The sequence below is a fragment of the Salarias fasciatus genome, chromosome 3 (genome assembly GCF_902148845.1).
Source record: "Salarias fasciatus chromosome 3, fSalaFa1.1, whole genome shotgun sequence".
Taxonomy (NCBI): Eukaryota; Metazoa; Chordata; class Actinopteri; order Blenniiformes; family Blenniidae; genus Salarias; species Salarias fasciatus.
Window position 1 is genome coordinate 27,129,729 of NC_043747.1, and position 18,126 is coordinate 27,147,854.

Consider the following 18,126-nt stretch of genomic DNA (forward strand, 5'->3'; position numbering starts at 1 on the left):
AGATGATTTTCTCCGCATTTATTACAGACCGTGTTTTTCGGGCCATAAGTCACATCGAATATAATAATGTAACGTCCAGCGGGAAGACGAGTTGGACTCTTGACGCTGGTTTATTAAGCTTCAGAACTGACCGTGGCCGTAACCATGGCAACACTACGGCAAAACAACAGTCTAACCTGAAGAAAAAATAGCTGAGAGGCTACTCTCTCTTCTTCTCTGACACAAACACAAGCACACTCGCTTCCTGGTCCCGCCCCCTGCTCCCTCCCAGCCACTCAGGCCACAGCAGTGCATTCAGGTAACTTGAAAACATAGGAACTCACAGAACTCAATGTACCAGTAAGAAATGAGAACTACAGCATAGATGCTACAAAAGTAAGTCCGTAAATAAATAATACGGCGAATTAAGCAACGGTGCAACAGGTGCCATTATGGGACCTTTCTTCTTCTTTGCGGTTTTTCGGCAGCTTGCGTCCCTTTGTTGCAGTAACCATATCTTTCTGGTTTGACGGTCGACTGAGACACACCACACTGCAGGCTCCTGACTCCCCGGTTCATTTAATCCAGACTGAACTATGTGAAAAGATAATTCATACAATGTCATAAATACATTATGTAAAAGAACTTTATGCAGTGACCCATAAACTCAAAATATAAACTGTTCACATACCCCTGCAATACTATAGCGCTGAAGCCTCAGCCATCAGCTCAGTCATTACACAAACTGCACAACATCAATATGTACTTCCTCAGTGCCGTTGGGATTCCATCCTGCACCACGATGTCGCGTTTGCTCAAAGGCTCTGGGGCAAAGCGCCAACTGATGGCTACGGGAGGCTGAACTACTGAGGAACCGGGCGGCAGAGCGGTACGCCGTCAGCCTGAGGAGTGAGCCTCAGAACTTGAAGCTGAATGTGAACATTATTAACTTTGAATATCTTTGAACGTTTTTTTTACAATAACGCCCCCGTGGCTTTCTCTGTGGCGATTAGTCAGAAACGTGAAGTGGGCGGGGTCAAAGGCCTTCAGAAGCCTTTATCTGCTCTGCCTTTTCACACTTGAGTTTTGTCTTAAAGTGTGAAACCTCACGAACAGAGCGAGCGTCATCCTGGAGACACAGATAAACCAGTGGCGTTGCCTTCGCTGCAGGATGTGGCACGTCTGACATTTGAGGCGTTGCAAACAGTCGCGCAAACAACAAGCAGAGGCCGACCTGGAAGCCCCGCTCGGCAGGAAGCCGTGGCGTCCGTGGCTCTGGCGGTGGGCCGGCATGGAGCTGACCACGCTGTGCGTTATCCTGGGTGAGTGACCGGAACGCCGTTCGCCGGTTCTTCATCTCCTGCAGCTTCGGTTCCAGAACCTGCAGACATTGGAGATATCATCGGTCCGCTGGCGTCTGCCGTCCACCAGCAACATTTCCTTTTTTCACACAGCGGCGCTTGAAGCAAGATGAAGCGTTGTTTTGTGTTTTTGAGATATTGATAAGTTTCAATGTGGTCAAAAAAACCAAAACAAGTCTCTGAGGCCATGTGTTTTTGAAAAGTTCCACCTTTGGAACGATTTTCAGAGAGTTGTGTTTTTCCCCACGTTTCCATGGAGACGAAGTCAGGGGATCTTCAAAAAGTTATGTTTTCCCATTTCTATGGAAATGAGGTTCAGGCATTTTTAAAAAGTTGTGTTTCCCCTGTTTCCATGTAAACAAAGTCACACTGTTCAAAAAGTTTTTTCTAGTTTCCATCAAAACAAGGTCAAGTGTTTTCAAAAGTTGTGTTTTCCGTGATTCCTTGTAAACAAGGTCAGTCTGTTTCAAAAATTTGTGTTTTCCCCATTTCCGTGGAAACAAGGTCAAGCATTTTTAGGTCAAGCATTTTCCTTGTTTCCACAGAGATGGACTCAAAGTACTTTCAAAAAGTTGTGTTTTGCTCTGTCTGCACGGAGAAGGAGAAATGATGACAAGTTCCACCTTGGGAGAAGTTTCATAAAGTCGGATTTTCAGTGATTCCAACAACTGAAGCAGCCCTAGCCAGTTCGGCGGTCATGTGTTCGGTGGTGGTTGGATAAATACTATCAGCTGATTTGTGGCAAGATACAAAATGTTGAATTTTCCATTTACAACAAAAATCATCTAAATTAACAAAATAACCAGTCAACAACAGGCATTAATGTCTCCCATGGGTTTGGACTGAGGCTGAGTTGATCACCAGGGTTTCCTATTCTCTGTCTACAGGTGGGTTCGAGCTGTTTCCTCTGGTTCTGGCAGTTTCTCTGAGGGTCCGGCCCAACAGGTCTCAGTTCTTCGTCCATGATGAGATTTTTCTAGACTGCGATCTGGAGGGAAACTCCTCAGACTGGAGAGTTAAGAGAAGAAGACATGGCTCGGTAGAAGACCTCTGTACATCCTCTGTTCCAAAATGCTTTTTGGACACTCTCTACCCAGTGGACACTGGAGATTACTGGTGCGAGTCTGAGGCCGGAGAGCTCAGCGACACTGTCAGCGTCATCGTGACAGGTGAGTTTGTCTCTTCAATCTCTGCAATAAACATGGTTTTCCTCACATTCTCTACTGAGCAACAGAACAGCAGACCCTCACAGCTGACAACAACACTGACAAACATCATTTTCCTTGAGTTCACACTTCCAGGTGGATCTAAAGTCCAGAACAGAGCCTGTGTACAAAAGATAAGACCTTTCTGATCGGACTAACGTCAACTTCTTTTAAATTTGGAGGTGAAATAATTATGTTTCATGCATTTTTACTTCTGTGAACTGTCTGAGTTAAACTCAGACCGAAAGACCAACAATTGCATCTTGAACTCCAGAGTTTCAGTGACATTATGCCGTTGACACTGAACTTTCAGGTGTACTTGTTGGTGGATATCTTAGACTGATGATGCAGAAGGTCCAGGCGATTCAGGTGTTCCTCATGATTAGGACGACAACAATGTCAATGCTGTTTGTTTTTTTTTTCCATGTGAACATGTTGGAATTTCTTCAAACTTGTCAGAATGTCAGAAACATGAGTGTTCTTCTCTCCATAATTCTCTCAGAAACACCTTGTGCCCTTTTTGACATCCCCATGAGAATATGGACTCTGCCTTTCCAGCCAGTGGAATGCTACTGGTTCATTTGCATTTGGGGGCGGGGCTTAGCCCATCATCAACAGTTCTGACTTCTCACATATATTTGAGTGTGTGTTTTGTGAGCAGGTGGCGCTGTGATCCTGGAGAGTCCTGCTCTTCCGGTGACAGAGGGGGAAACTGTGACGCTGATCTGCAGGAGTCGGGATCTTTCCTCTTCTTCCCCCAATTCGTCCCGATTCTCTTCAAACTTCTACAAGAACGACTTCCTGATTGGAAGCAGCTCGACAGGAAACCTGAGCGTCCTCGGTGTGTCTCGGTCCGACGAAGGACTCTACAAGTGTAACATCTCAGGGGTTGGAGAGTCCTCGCTCAGCCGACTGACGGTCAGAGGTGAGAATCAGCCTGGAGAGGATCTGAATTCTTCTATTGTCTGTTTGTTTGTATCTGGGACAACCTTCTGTGGTCTCTGTCTTCCTGAAGCAGGGCGACCTGAGCCGACCACGGGCCCGCTCATGACTCGCATTCTGTTTCCTGTGTTTGGTGTCTGCCTGGCGATCGTCGCACTGATGCTGCTGCTCGCTCTATCCAGGAGATTCAAAGGTCAGGCCACTCTCACATCAGCACAAGACGAGCTTCTGCATCTTCGGGTTTCGGTGTCGTAAAGATCATAAATGCTGACTTCGACACATTTTGAGGTCCTCACTGTTGGGAGACATTTTTCTCGCTCTCCATTTTGTCTGGTAGCATTGGCGGTTTTCCTGTGCTACTGTAACTCACACTCAAACCCAAAAAATTTGATTTGCTAAGCGGAAAGTAAGATAGCGAACTGGTTGACTCCTTGGCAAGAATCAGTTTAAAGAGTAACACAATACCAGCTAAAACCTGAAGTGACTCAACTGACCTGGATCACTTTACTGAGTGACTCAGATTCACCCGAGTCCAGAAAATGAGTCGCGTCGACAAAAAAACTCAATCTGGGTGGTGCTAACCGATGGAGCAGGTTCAGGAGCAGGACCTGGACCACTAGCAGGAGCAGGACCACAGTTTCAGCTGTCTGCACGAAGACTGACCCTGAGCTTTTTCAGACTCTGAGCACCATCCTCGTGTAAACGCACCTGAAAACACTCAGAAAGTTTAACGTTTCCTCTTGAAAACGTGGTGTTGACAGAACCTGAGTTTAGATTATTGAAGAAAAGAAAAGTGGATCCAGGTTTGATTCCTGAGGAACTCCAGGAAGTCAAACAATGACCGTAGTTACATTATATTTTGTTATTCTAGAACTAATTATTCCAAATTAAAGTATTCTCCTTCGTGTTATCAAGAAATAGTAATTCTGATTTGAAGTTAAGTGGAAAACATATTTAATCATCTTTATTTATTTCCACTTCAGAACATATTTATTCTCACGACCTCTGAGTAACTGTTCTCCAGCTACAATCTCAGCAAAAACACTTTTTTTTAAATACCTCCAGATTAGAAATTATATTAAAAATAATCAAAACAATCAACATAGGAAACCCCATAATATTATTTATTGTTTTCTTGAATATATATATTGCAACCAGACTTGTACGTTTTGTTAGAAGCAGTTTGTTTATGTGTTTTTCTATTGTTGTTGTTAAAAAAAAGCAGCAAAACAGCTTTATGCACAATTTAAAAGGTGTTCCAATTGTTGTGAAAAACACATTTAAAATAGTGCGTGTGTGTGTGTGTGGGGGGGGGGGGGGGGGGGGGGTAATTAATTACACTTTAAAATCATAATAAACCCACTGCTTTATTTAAATTTATTTGGATTTATGGAGAATTCACAAGGCCATTTTCAGTGTTATTTAATGGAATTTAATTTTGATTCTGAATGAAAACTCATGATGATTCTCAGGTTGCTGTTGATCATCAGTGGGAGCTTAATGTTGAGTCTTTCATCAGTGTTTCCTGCTTCCTTCCTCTGTGGTCGCTCGCACTGTACTACTGTAACTGTCTTTAAATTTACACCGGCTTCAGTGTAAGGACAGAATTTTAAGGCCAAATGGAAAGAAAAACGCCACTTTAAACTGGCAAAAATGTACCTATGGTACTCAGTGATGACAGAAACATGCAGACCCACTGGTAACTTTCTGGAGTAGATTAAATCCAGACTGAGCGGAGCGTGGGGGACGACTGAGAAAAGGAGCTGACGGCGTTATTTCCGTGTTTCAATCTAAACACAACAACCACCTCGTTTCCTGTTGATGGCTGTCACTTGTGGTCTCCGTATTGAAGACTTCTGTCTTGGTGCAGTTGGTGCAGTCAACTTTCAGTTTTCGAGCGTTTCGAGCATCGACGCCCACGACGCGCGTCCCCGGCGTCAGGAGCGTCGTGAGCGTCGCTTTTTGAGAGTTGGGAAAACTGAACTTTCGACGCGCTGCCGCTGGGCGTCAACCAATCAGAGACGATCCCTCCGGTGCTACGTCACTACGAGTGATCCGAGGACCGATGCGGGCCGCCCAGTGTTGCTAAGTTGACGACTTTCTCGCTAAATCTGGCGACTTTCCAAAGCCTCTTGGCGACTTTTTTTTTGTCAAAAGCGACTAGCGACAAATCTAGTGACCTTTTCTGGTGCTCTGGAGACGTGACAGGACGTCTCGTTGCTGTCGTCAATGAGCAGCGGGTGCCGTGAGCCCCTCCCCCGTCCCAAAGCTCTCACAGCGGTCAGTCTCAGCAGCGCCCCCTGCTGCAGGCAGAGCAGAGAGGAGCAGAGCAGCCAATAGCGACTTTTCCGACGACGATGCGGTCTAGCTTTATTTAACAAATAAAGCCGAGCCGCTCTCCTGATGCGATCCGCCATAGCGGGAAACAGAAATCAGCCTCCCTCGCGCAAATAAACTGACGCGCATCAAGAGCGTCGCAAGCGTCGTGAGCTTTGTGACCACCTGGTGTCAAGCGTCGTGCTTGAAGCGTCACAATCGTCGACGATGCCCGCGACGCGTCCGGTGTGAACGCACCATAAGTTTCAGTTTTCACTTGGAAACATGGTTTAATGGGAGTAAAAGCTGCTCGGCGTCAGGTCGACGTGCATGTTTCTGCCGAGTACCGCAATGTTGTGAAGACATCCTGCATCATCCCGGTACCAAAAAAGACTCGACCGAGTGAGATGAACTACTATCGACTGGTGGAGCTCACTCCACACTTGATGAAGATGCTGGAGCGGCTCTTCCTCCCCCCTCCACCTCCTCAGGCCCCAGGTTCAGCACGCCCAGGATCCTCTGCAATTTGCCTACGGGACATTTTTTTGGATGGAAGACGCCGTGCTTTACCTCCTCCATCGAACCCACCCACACCTGGATGATGGAAGTGGCACAGTCAGGATCCGTCTTGTGGCTTTCTCATGTGCCTTCAATACCATCCACCCCCCTTACTGAGGGGAAATTGGAGTGGACCCGTGCCCGGTGGACTGGATCTCTGACTTCCTCACTGACAGACCACAGGATGTCAGACTGAAGGACACCATATCCGACACTGGTCAGCAGCACAGGGGCTCCTCAGGGGACAGTGCTGGCCTCTCTCCTCTTTCCCCTGAATTCCTCAGACTTCTGTCACAACTCAAAGCTGAGCCACATGCAGACGCTTGCAGATGACACAGCCATCACGGGATCCATCAGGGACAGCAGAGAGGATGAGTACAGGAGTCTGGTGGAGGACTTTGTTGTCCGATCTGTAGCCAGCATCCTGTTCTATGCTGTGGTGCTCTGGGGCAGGTAAGGTAAGGTAAGGTACTTTATTGGTCATTATACAGTGAATACAGTACAACGAAATTTGTTTCTCTGCATTTAACCCATCCATCGATGCCACTGAGGCATTCCGTAGCAGTGGGCAGCTGCGGGGAGCGCCCGGGGACCCATCTCCAGATGTGGGGTCAGGTTAATGGTCAGAATCACCTGACTGGAGGATTGACCTATAGTGCATGTTATCGGTTGACGGGGGAAACCGGAGATCCCGGAGGAAACCCATCCAGACACGGGGAGGAACATGCAAACTCCACACAGAAAGGCCCGCAGAAAGGCCCGTTCAATCCCCGGTCCGGGGATTGAACCCGGGACCTTCTTGCTGTGAGGCAAGAGCGCTAACCACTCAGCCACCGTGCTGCCATCAGCAGCAGGAGAACATAAAATAACTCAGGCAGGCTGGATAAAAAAGTCCAGAGGGCTGGATCTGAGGTGGGCATGAACCTGGACTGACCTGGAGACGGCGGCAGAGAGGAGGACTCTGAACAGACTGATGGACATGATGGGCAGTGACCTGCAGGCAGAGGAGGCAGGGGATGGCAGTGGAAGAAGCCATTTACAGGCAGCGTGTCAAGTGCTGAGTCGTCAGTTTTTTTCTGGTCGCCTTGTCAAACATTGGGAATTCAGGATTACATTCAGAAACTAAAACAATTCTCAACTTTGGATTCCTGCTCGAAGGAGGAAATAATAGCTAAAGGCAGACCGACACCAGAGCTGAGAGGTTTGCTTCAGAGCAGGGATCTGAAAACCTGCTCCTTTAAAACAGACTGCTACTCAAGAAAAGCCTGGCGGTGTGGATGTCCTCTGAGACAGCGCCTTCTCTGCTTTTCTCACCCAGTTGTGATAGTGTTTGGACTCAGTCAGAATATTGCGACCTTAAAGACTTTACAGCGGTGCATCACTTCAATTATAAGTAAAGATAAGACCGTAATTGCATTTTTTAAAATTAAATGTACTTTTTTTGTGTGCTGGAACCAAAGCACTGAATAAGTGTATGGTAGGCAAAAGCCAAAGCATGAACGTGAAAGAATGTGAAACATTTTTTTTTCTGTTTTTTTTTTTTAAATTATTATTAAATTCCTTTTATTTTTGTGTGCTTCTTGTGAACACGCTGCTCTGGAGGCTCATATGGCGTCTGTAAATCTGAATGTGCCGTTGCGGACGTTATGGATGTTCACGCATTCCTCATATCAACGACTCTGCGGACTTAGCTGTGTCTCAGCAGGTTTATTGACATTTAGAACGGTGAAACTAAAAAAAGCAGGGAACAATACAATTAAAACATGCACCTGAGACTGTAGTAAAGTCTTACAAAATGTACTAACAAGTAATAAACAATTTAGTAACGGCCGAGACGTCATCTCGCCGATCCTGCGTTTCAGACGATAAACTCACAAAGTTAATAAAGTCACTCAGCCTAACCTTAGCTTCTAGAGAGTATTACAAAGACTAAATAAACATGTTTTAAATATAACTAAAACACTGACCGGCGATGCAACCTCAAAAATATAAAGACATTGCGATCGTTGGGACGTCACCGACAGTTGACATCATCTGCTCAGCTGTTGAACAGTCACTTCCGCTAAACAAAGATCCATTCAAAATAAAATGCACACCACACATAAAGACCAGGATTGTCCGCTAGAGGACACCAAAAACACATGAAATGTTGCCAAAACAAAAAAGGGAAAACATTTTACATTTGATTTACATTTTATACAAGACAGAACACTCCCCGTCTGGCGTAATTCATCGCCACAAATAACTTACAGAATATTATGATGGAACCAATACAACAAGTTCAGAAATAGGTCTAGTTAATACTTTAGTACCCTCTGACTTAACAACTTTAACCTCCACTGTACGGACTTTGCCATCTTTTGAAATTAATGTTTCAGTTACAAGTCCAAGAGGCCATTCGTTTCTGGGTAACTGACTGTCCTTGAGTACAACTGTACTCCCTGGGTTGATGTTCGGTTGGTTAGATTACCACTTGCGGCGTGGCTGCAGTGTAGGCAAAAACTCTTTCCTCCACTTGTCCCAGAAGGTATTTGAAAGGTGCTGGACTTGGCGCCACTGATGTTTGTAGAGGTCTGACACTGAAAAGCTCCCTGCTGGTGCTTGAAGAGGAGCTTCCTTTTGAGTGAGCAGAGTGGCTGGGGTCAAAATGAGAGGGTCGTTTGGGTCAGTTGAGATGGGAACGATGGGTCGAGCGTTTATAATGGCTGACACTTCGGCCATCAAGGTAACAAGAACTTCATGAGTGAGCTTAGTGTTTTTGAGCTGGAAAAACATTGTGTCCAGTATTTTCCGTGCAAGACCGATCATCCTTTCCCACGAGCCACCAAAATGAGAAGCATGTGGTGGATTAAAGATCCATGTACAACCTTGTTCTTTCAAGTAAGTTTGTACAGTTGTATTGTTTATGCTGGAGGGAATTTTCAGTTCTTTGCATGCACTGACAAAGTTTGTGCCCCTATCAGAGCGGATGGTTTTCACAGGTCCTCTGACAGAAAGAAATCTTCGAAAAGCATTGATGAAACTGGATGTGTCGAGTGACTCTATCACTTCAATGTGGACTGCTCTTATACTTAGGCATGTGAAAATAACAGCCCACCTTTTGTTTTGAATAGTATGTCCTCTGGTTCTCTTTGAAGATACAAACCATGGGCCAAACACATCTATGCCCACGTTTGTGAATGGAGGGTCTGTTGTGAGACGGTCTGGAGGGAGGTTTGCCATCTTCTGTGTACTCAGAGGTGCTCGAAGACGTTTGCATGTTACGCAGTGATAGATGACTGAGCTCACCTTTCTTTTGCCTCCAACTATCCACCACCCTGCAGCACGAACCGCTCCTTCTGTGAACAAGCGGCCTTGGTGACGAATTTGCTCATGGTAATGTTTAATGAGAAGTGCTGAGATGTGATGGTGACCAGGAACAATGATAGGATTCTTTTCATTTTCGTGTATGCTTGAGTTAGTGATGCGACCACCTACTCGTAAGAGTCCATTTGTGTCTAAAAAGGGATCCAAGTTTTTCAATGGACTGGTTTTGGGAAGTTTGTCTTGTCTTTGTATGCACTTTATTTCGTCAGCATATACATCCTCTTGCACTGCTCGAATGACAATATTTTGTGCTTGGTTGTGTTCAGTTACTGTTAGTCCTGTTTTGCAGTAGTGCCAGCCATGACACTGATTTGGCTTGCATGAGGATGAGCTGAAATTGTGAATGATGTGCAGAAGACGAGCGAGTGCACGGGTGAGGGATTTCCAGGTGGAAAACTTTGAAAATCTTTGAGAGCTGAGCTGCTTGGAGCAGGCAGTAGTTTTGAGCGTAGACACCTGCGGTCTGACTTCTGTGTCAGTGTTGGGCTCAACAAGTTCATAAGAGCCATCAGCAGAGTTTTGATCTTGGAACAGAATGTCTGGGCCAGTGAGCCAGTTAGTGAGGGGTAGCTGATACACAGGAACAGAACGAGTGGCGTGGTCTGCTGGGTTCTGACTGCTGGTTATGTAATGCCACTGACTTGGCTGAGATGACCTGCGAATTCTGTTGACACGGTTGCTGACATAGACATAGAATCTACGTGTTTCATTGTAAATATAACCTAAGACAACTTTACTGTCTGTATAGAACGTAGTGAGGTCCAACTCAATGTCCAGTTCATCTGAGATTAGATCTGCAAGTTCTACTGCTAACACAGCTGCATTAAGTTCTAATCGCGGTATGGTCTGATCTGGGCGTGGTGCTAACTTTGCTTTGCCCATAACAAAGCCAACCTGACAGTTTCCTTTTGCATCTGTCACTTTTAGATAGGCTACTGCTGCTATCGCTTTTGTAGATGCATCTGAGAAAATGCACAGCTCTTTTTTTAGAGCAGTAGAAGGTGAAATGTTTGTGTATGCTCTGGGAATTGACAGTTCAGACAGTTCTTTGAGTGAATTTTTCCAGAGTGTCCAAGTTTCTTCCATTTCTGGGGGCAATGGAGTATCCCAATCTCCATTTTCAACGGTAAGCTCACGGAGGATGGATTTTCCTTGAATAGTGACTGGCGCGACGAAGCCTAATGGATCGTAAAGGCTATTTATTGTCGATAGAACACCTCGTCGAGTAAATGGTTTAGTCTCATCTGATGTTTTGAAGGTAAAACAGTCTCTTTTTATGTCCCACAGAATTCCAAGACTACGCTGCATGGGGACTGAGTCTGCATCAAAGTCCAAATCTTTTAGATCTTTGGAATGGTCTTGGGAAGGGAATGCATCCAAGACTTCTTTCCTGTTTGACGTGATTTTATGTTGTCTAAGGTTTGACTCTGAAAGTGTGTCACGGGTTCTTTGTAAAAGTGACACAGCATCTTCAACGGTGGGCAGAGACTTCAGCCCGTCATCCACATAGAAGTCACGTGTGACAAACTGCTTGACATCTGGATCGCATTCTGGCTCACACTGGAGGACAGATTGTTGCAAGCCGTAGATGGCAACTGCTGGCGATGGGGCATTTCCAAACACATGAACGGTCATTCTGTACTCAACGACATCTTTGGAAAGATCATTGTCACGGAACCACAAAAAGCGTAAATAGTTCCTGTCTTCCTCTCGAACATTGAAGCAGTAAAACATTTGTTCAATGTCTGCTGTGAATGCAACTGCTTCCTTTCTGAAGCGCATCAGGACTCCAAGAAGTGAGTTATTAAGGTCTGGTCCAGTTAACAATACATCGTTTAATGACACACCTTCATGTTTGGCGCTGCTGTCAAAGACTACCCTGATCTGTTTTGGTTTTCTAGGATGGTAGACGCCAAACAGTGGCAAATACCAGCATTCTTCGCCATCTGTTAGAGGAGGGGCGATTTCAGCATGCCCATTTTTGAATATTTTGCCCATGAAGCAGATAAAGTGTTCTTTCATCTCCTCTTTTCTATCAAAATTACGGATGAGTGACATGAGACGATTGAGTGCTTGAGATCTGTTGTTGGGGAGCTTTGGGCGTGGAGATTTGAAAGGCAATGGAGCTGTCCAGTTACTGTCTTTGTTTTTTGTCAAACCTTCTTCCATTGTTTTCAGAAAAGCTTTGTCTTGAATGGAGGGTGCAATGTAATTGTCTAGTCTGGTTTGTTTGAACACATTGCATCCTAAATGATCAGGTTCACATGTGCTGTCACTGAGCTGAGTGCTGAGACTGAATGGAACTTGTATGTCGCAGTGCTTTTCTTTTACACTGTACACATTTGGACATGGCTCAAACATTGTGGGACGGCCTTTCTCTGTTGCATTGGTGAAGAGAGTTTTCACTGCCAAAGTTTTGTGGACATCTCCTAGACACACATTTCCCACTATGACCCACCCAAGGTCCAATTTTTGTGCGTATGGTGCATTGTGAGGGCCACTTATCTGCTTGCGGACTTTGTGTACTCTTACTACGTCCCGTCCAAGTAGCATTAGAATTTGAGCATTAGGGTCCAGGTCAGGAATGAAATGAGACACAGACCTTAGGTGCCTGTGATACTTGGCTGCACTGGGAGTTGGTATCTCATCCCTATCATCTGGGATATCTTTGCATTCAATGAGGCTAGGGAGTGGGATGTGGACTGTACCATCTAAAGCCTCCACTACATAGCCGGTGGCTCTCCTGCCCATGCTCTCTTTCACACCTGAGCATGTTTTAAGTGAGTAGGGAGCGCTAGGACCCGAGTCATTAAACAGCTCAAAAAACTCAGGGCGGACTAATGATCTATTACTCTGTTCATCATGAATGGCATAGAGTCGTACTGCTTTGTTGGGACAGCCGGCAGGGTAGACTTTAACAAGACAGATTTTCGAACATGATCTGCCTGCTTCGTCTTTACCACAAACCTGAGTGCACTTGGAGTTGATCCCGTCTGGCTCTGTAGGACCTTTCTCTGCAGCACTTGTCTCTGAGTTGGCTGGCTCCCCGCCATGCTCTTCCACCAGGTCAGTCTTTTTTTGCCATGGAGCTGGACTGGGGTGAAGAGCAGCACAATGTTTCTCACTGTTACACTCAGAACATTGCACCTTTATTTCACAGTCTTTCGCCATGTGCTTGGAAGAGGCACAACATTTATAGCAGATATTGTTCTCTTTCAGGAATGCTTTTCTCTCATCAAGCGACTTCATGCGAAACGTTCTGCATTTTGGAAGAGGATGATCTTTTTTGTGAATAGGGCAGAGTTTGTCACTGTCCATCTTCCTATTTCTGTTTTCCCTTGTGTCTGAGTTAGAGCTGGGGACCACTTCAGTTTTGTGCACTGATATTTCTCTTTGTCTGTTTGTTCTCCAGGGTTGTTTCTCTGATTTGAGAGGAGCATCAGGTTGAGAGGAGAACTGGAAGCTAGGGTCATTTCTAGCACTTGCCTCTTGAGCAACAAAGTCCACAAAAACACTAAATGGTGGATAAGAGACATGGTTTTTGATTTTATAGTTCGTGCCAACTGTTATCCACTTCTCCTGCAAATTAAATGGGAGCTTCTGGACAATGGGATTAACACCTTTGGCTGTGTCCAGAAATGAGAGACCAGGAAGGTCGCCTTCAGATTTAGCACACTGCATTTCCATCAGCAAATCACTAAACTTTCTGAGCTTGACATAGTCCTTGTTTGTAATTCTGGAGAATGAGTCTACTCTTTTAAATAGGGCATCCTCAATCACTTCTGCTGAGCCGTAACATTGTTCAAGTCTATCCCAAATCATGACAAGACCAGCAACAGGATTATTTATGTGTATGGCTCTGATTTGTTCTGCATGCCCGGCCGATTCTTTACCGAGCCACTTTAACATCAAATCCATTTCTTCACTTGCTGTTAAGTCCAACCCTCTCGTAGCATTGCTGAATGAGCGCTTCCATGCCCTGAAGTTTTGAGGTTTATCATCAAATTGGAGTAATCCAGTTGCAACTATTTCTCTTCGAGCAAAATATCTTATAAAATCACTTACATCACTGTTATTATTTTCTCTAGGTGATGGGTAAGGAGGCATGCCATGATGATAGGGGGAGGCTGCCACCTTGTGGGACAAACTGGTATCTGCAGGCTGGGTGGGATGAGAACGGGAATTTACTGGTTCATATTGAGTGTAGCTGGGATTTTGGAGAAAATGTATTTTATCTTCCTTTGTGTCAACTTGCACAGAAGTATGTGCTTGATGTGGTCTCTCATTTTCACTTTTTACATATGTAGCTTGGGTTAGGACATACTGTTTAGTGCGTTCTTCTGTTTCAGAAGGTGACAGCTTACTTCTTGCGTCTAACTGGGAGGCGGCTGCTGCCTCATAAACCTCTGCTTCTGCTACAGCGGAGGCTACATCTTTTTCTTGTTGTAGTAGCTCAAGAGATGCATCTAGTTTGGCTTTTTCCAGTTTTAAGCTCATTTCTTTTTCTGCAAAACGAAAACGAGCCTTTGCTGCCTCAGCTTTTGCCCTTGCTCTGGCTGCGGCAGAATCTGTAGAGCCAGCATCTGATCGGGTTTTGTAAGAGGTCGACTTGCTGGATGAAGAAGCCTTGGATGACGCCCCTCTGTCTGGCGGCGGCTTCCCCGGCGGTGCCTCGGCGGACATGTTGCGTTGACCCAGTGACGACTGCTGGAACACTGCTGGATGCCGTGCTGCTTGTGGCGTAGTAGTGGTCAGCGTAGATTCACTCTGGTCGTGGAGATGACCGCAAGGTCTCCCATTTGGATGCCGCCGTTTCACTGTGCCGTTGCAGACGTTATGGATGTTCACCGCATTCCTCATATCAACGACTCTGCGGACTTAGCTGTGTCTCAGCAGGTTTATTGACATTTAGAACGGTGAAACTAAAAAAAGCAGGGAACAATACAATTAAAACATGCACCTGAGACTGTAGTAAAGTCTTACAAAATGTACTAACAAGTAATAAACAATTTAGTAACGGCCGAGACGTCATCTCGCCGATCCTGCGTTTCAGACGATAAACTCACAAAGTTAATAAAGTCACTCAGCCTAACCTTAGCTTCTAGAGAGTATTACAAAGACTAAATAAACATGTTTTAAATATAACTAAAACACTGACCGGCGATGCAACCTCAAAAATATAAAGACATTGCGATCGTTGGGACGTCACCGACAGTTGACATCATCTGCTCAGCTGTTGAACAGTCACTTCCGCTAAACAAAGATCCATTCAAAATAAAATGCACACCACACATAAAGACCAGGATTGTCCGCTAGAGGACACCAAAAACACATGAAATGTTGCCAAAACAAAAAAGGGAAAACATTTTACATTTGATTTACATTTTATACAAGACAGAACACTGAATGATAGCGTCAGTGCCTCCGCACGTCACTGATTATGGGCAGAACCAGCCATCAGGGCCCAGAGGAGCCAGGTCAGCAACAGGATGCACATACTTTCTTTATTATGGTGGCCTTGTCAACTGGCTGTTCTTATCTGACTGACCTTGATCTTTGCAGCCAGAGAAGTTATGAAATGAATAAGTCTGCTAACTAACTGGGAAAATCAGGTAATTGCACTTTTCTTTGTTGAATTACAATTAACTGCAGTTTGTCAGATCTGTAAAATTAGTTTCCATTGAACAGTTCGTCTCAGTTCACAGTCTTTTGCAGCACATGCACATTATTCTATGCCGACATTAACACGCCAGTTGTTATGAGGGAATAAAGATACTGACCTCAGCTGCTGCGATGTGAGGCTGCACACTGAAATCCTGCTGAAGCTCAAACAGCTCCAAGGAAACACTGCAGGCCAAGCAGAGAGGAATCCCATGACGACATAAAACGTATTATCACATGAACAGTGGGGGAGTGCCCGTGTCTAAATATAGCGACAGAAACAAGAAGTGAGCTCACGAGACTGAAGGAGGCACCGGTCAGGCTGGTTTTCATGCATTCCAGTGATTATCAGTTTCTTTATATAACCTCAATCAGTCAGCAGGTTAGAATCAATCTTTTGACGTGATGGAAGAATTCACGTCAAGATCCTAGTGAGATTTTATCTCACCCTGAGAGCCGCTGTTATAGAAAAAACAAACAACAAAAGACAGATCAGTGGTTCACAGGTGGTCTGACTTCAGGACTTCCCCGAATGACAAGTCGTGACCCAAATCTACGAAGTTTTATCAGATTTATTGAATGAAAAGACAGTTTGAACCAGAGACAGAATAAAAAATAATGATGGGATGTCGACACGAAAACGAGTTCATGGTGAACCTGAGCAACTGACAAGTGTCAAAACTAGAGAGGAAAATATTCTCTTTAACGTTCAATAAGCTGCAATTTAATTATTTTCTAACTTGAACCTTTTAACTTCAGTAACTTCAGCGGTTCTTTCAGTCACAAACATGAGATAAAAAAGTGGAACTGAGAAGTCATTTCAAAAAGCTTGAGCTAAGTATCCTCTCTGAATAAATAACAGTCCTGTTAAAACTGTTGAAGAAGAAAATCGGCTCATTTGATTGGATAACAACTCAAGTCCCGCCCCAAATAGCCGGCTAGCAGCTAGCCACAAACAACCGTGATATCTCGTCTTCTGATCATCGATCGATGACCTTCAGACATTTCCAACTCTCTTTGCTTCTTCTGACTCGCACCGCTGGCTTCGTTTCTTTAGCTTACCCAGAATGCATTGTGCTCCATGTGACTTCCTCTCACTGCAGCTGCTGGAAGGTCTGAGCCGAGACTCAGGATGACCAGAGCTCACCTGGAAGATCCAGATCTGAGTTCAGATGCACAAGTGATGAGGACTTTCCCAGAAAGTCCCTGAAGTGGTCTGAGGTTGGGTTACGGGGCAATCTGCTGGTTCCAGGTCTTCCTGTTCAATTCAATTCAACTTTATTTATATAGCACCGATTACAACATGGTCTTTTCTAGACAAATGGAGGGTGTCAACCCGCATGACAGGGAAATATCGCCATCTACTGTTTGGGAGGGTGAATAGACTCAAGAACTGCGACCCACTTTTGGGTCGTGATCCATCAATTGAGAAACACTGATCTAAACGTTTGAATCCCGAGTTTTAAAGACATCTGTGTTGCAGGTGGAGTTGAAGAAGCCGTTTCCTACACCGACGTCACCATCACTCAGGAGGGCACAGCTCGGACACTGGCAGGTGAAAAAACACACTGTCCAATGGTGCAACACTTCCTGTCGCCATGGTGACAGTATTCTAAACACTCTAAAGCATCGGCCCTTTAATGCTGAATTCATCAGCCTGAAGTGACGTCGAGTTGCATCAGCTTTTCGTCCGGTAGTTCAGACTTTTAAACCTTTAAAGATTGAGGTAAACAAAGGAAACTGCGGTGAGCTGTCTGAGCCTGCAGTCACAGCAGAGGGTAAAAAACCCAGTGCTCCAGAGTTCTGTTTTCTGTTCTTACTTCCTAGTTCCTGACAGTGTAATCTTTGTTCCTCCTCAGATTTAGACTCGGAACCGACTTTCTACTCCACCCTGAACCTGGAGAGCCTCTGACGCATCTCAGGGATGTTTGGCCTGAAAGAAGACTTTAACATCCTTTTCTGGAGGAGCTGTTTGTCTCTTCAGTGTCTTCAGATCAGACTGAGTCTCTCTGGCTCTGCAGTGTCATCGATCTTCCACCAAACTAAAGCACTGGAGAAGAACCGGGACCACAGAGGGTGTTTTGTTGCTTTTATTTTAATCTTCAGGTGGTGAAAACTGCCATAGTTCAATAATGTGTTCTTTAGAAAACAGACCTGAATGTAAGATGCAAACTTCACATTTCAGCTAAAAACCACAACAATATAAATGCCAAACTGTTTATCGACAGATGGACAAACTCACGGGATTGCCCTGCACGCGCCTCAAAGTGTCTGATCTCACACGCTTCGTGTTTTCCATGAAAACCGAAACCAGAAGCAACGTGATGAAACCAGAAGTGGAATTATTCAGAAATTTTTTTAACCAAAACCACAAATAATCATGAAATACTGAAGCAATCTACTTCTGAATTTAATTATTTCTCTTCTTTTTTTTTTTTTTTTTTGGAACATTTTTAACTCACTTGCTTCAGTGGGGGGTGGGGTGGGGTTGGGGGGGGGCTTCTGGAGGAATTTCAGATTGCAAACAGAGAATTTAGTGCAGTGATGAGCTGAAACTGTAGGTGGCAGTGTGAACTCTCTGGGTCACAGATGGCCACATCCTCCATCAGTGCTGGGATGAGCCTGGCTTTGGGACCAAGATGGACTCTGGAACATGCAGCGAGCCTCTCGTCACTGGACCTCCACAGAACGCCCATCGAAGGAGCGCCGTCTGTATCTGTAAATAAATGATTCTGCCA

The 18,126-nt window shown here is 45.0% G+C and overlaps 2 protein-coding genes across 3 annotated transcripts in view; one reads left to right on the forward strand and one right to left on the reverse strand.

Moving 5' to 3' along the window:
- Positions 1 to 8,624, reverse strand: part of LOC115381459 (endophilin-A1-like) — a 34,182-nt gene extending 25,558 nt beyond the window's left edge. The window contains exon 1 of the mRNA XM_030082858.1: positions 8,614 to 8,624. The gene's annotated coding sequence lies outside the window, so the exon portion shown is untranslated. The remainder of the gene's footprint in view (positions 1 to 8,613) is intronic.
- Positions 1,085 to 17,838, forward strand: LOC115381667 (low affinity immunoglobulin gamma Fc region receptor II-b-like). 2 transcript variants are annotated; one of them, XM_030083188.1, is made up of 6 exons: positions 1,085 to 1,301; positions 2,228 to 2,509; positions 3,207 to 3,470; positions 3,561 to 3,680; positions 16,872 to 16,943; positions 17,248 to 17,838. In XM_030083188.1, exons 1-6 carry the CDS (start codon positions 1,271 to 1,273, stop codon positions 17,298 to 17,300), a joined length of 822 nt encoding a protein of 273 aa, XP_029939048.1. In that variant the 5' UTR covers positions 1,085 to 1,270; the 3' UTR covers positions 17,301 to 17,838. The 2 variants fall into 2 exon arrangements, with proteins under 2 accessions (XP_029939048.1, XP_029939057.1); XM_030083197.1 differs by having other exon boundaries at positions 3,564 to 3,680.
- Positions 17,839 to 18,126: the final 288 nt, after the last annotated feature.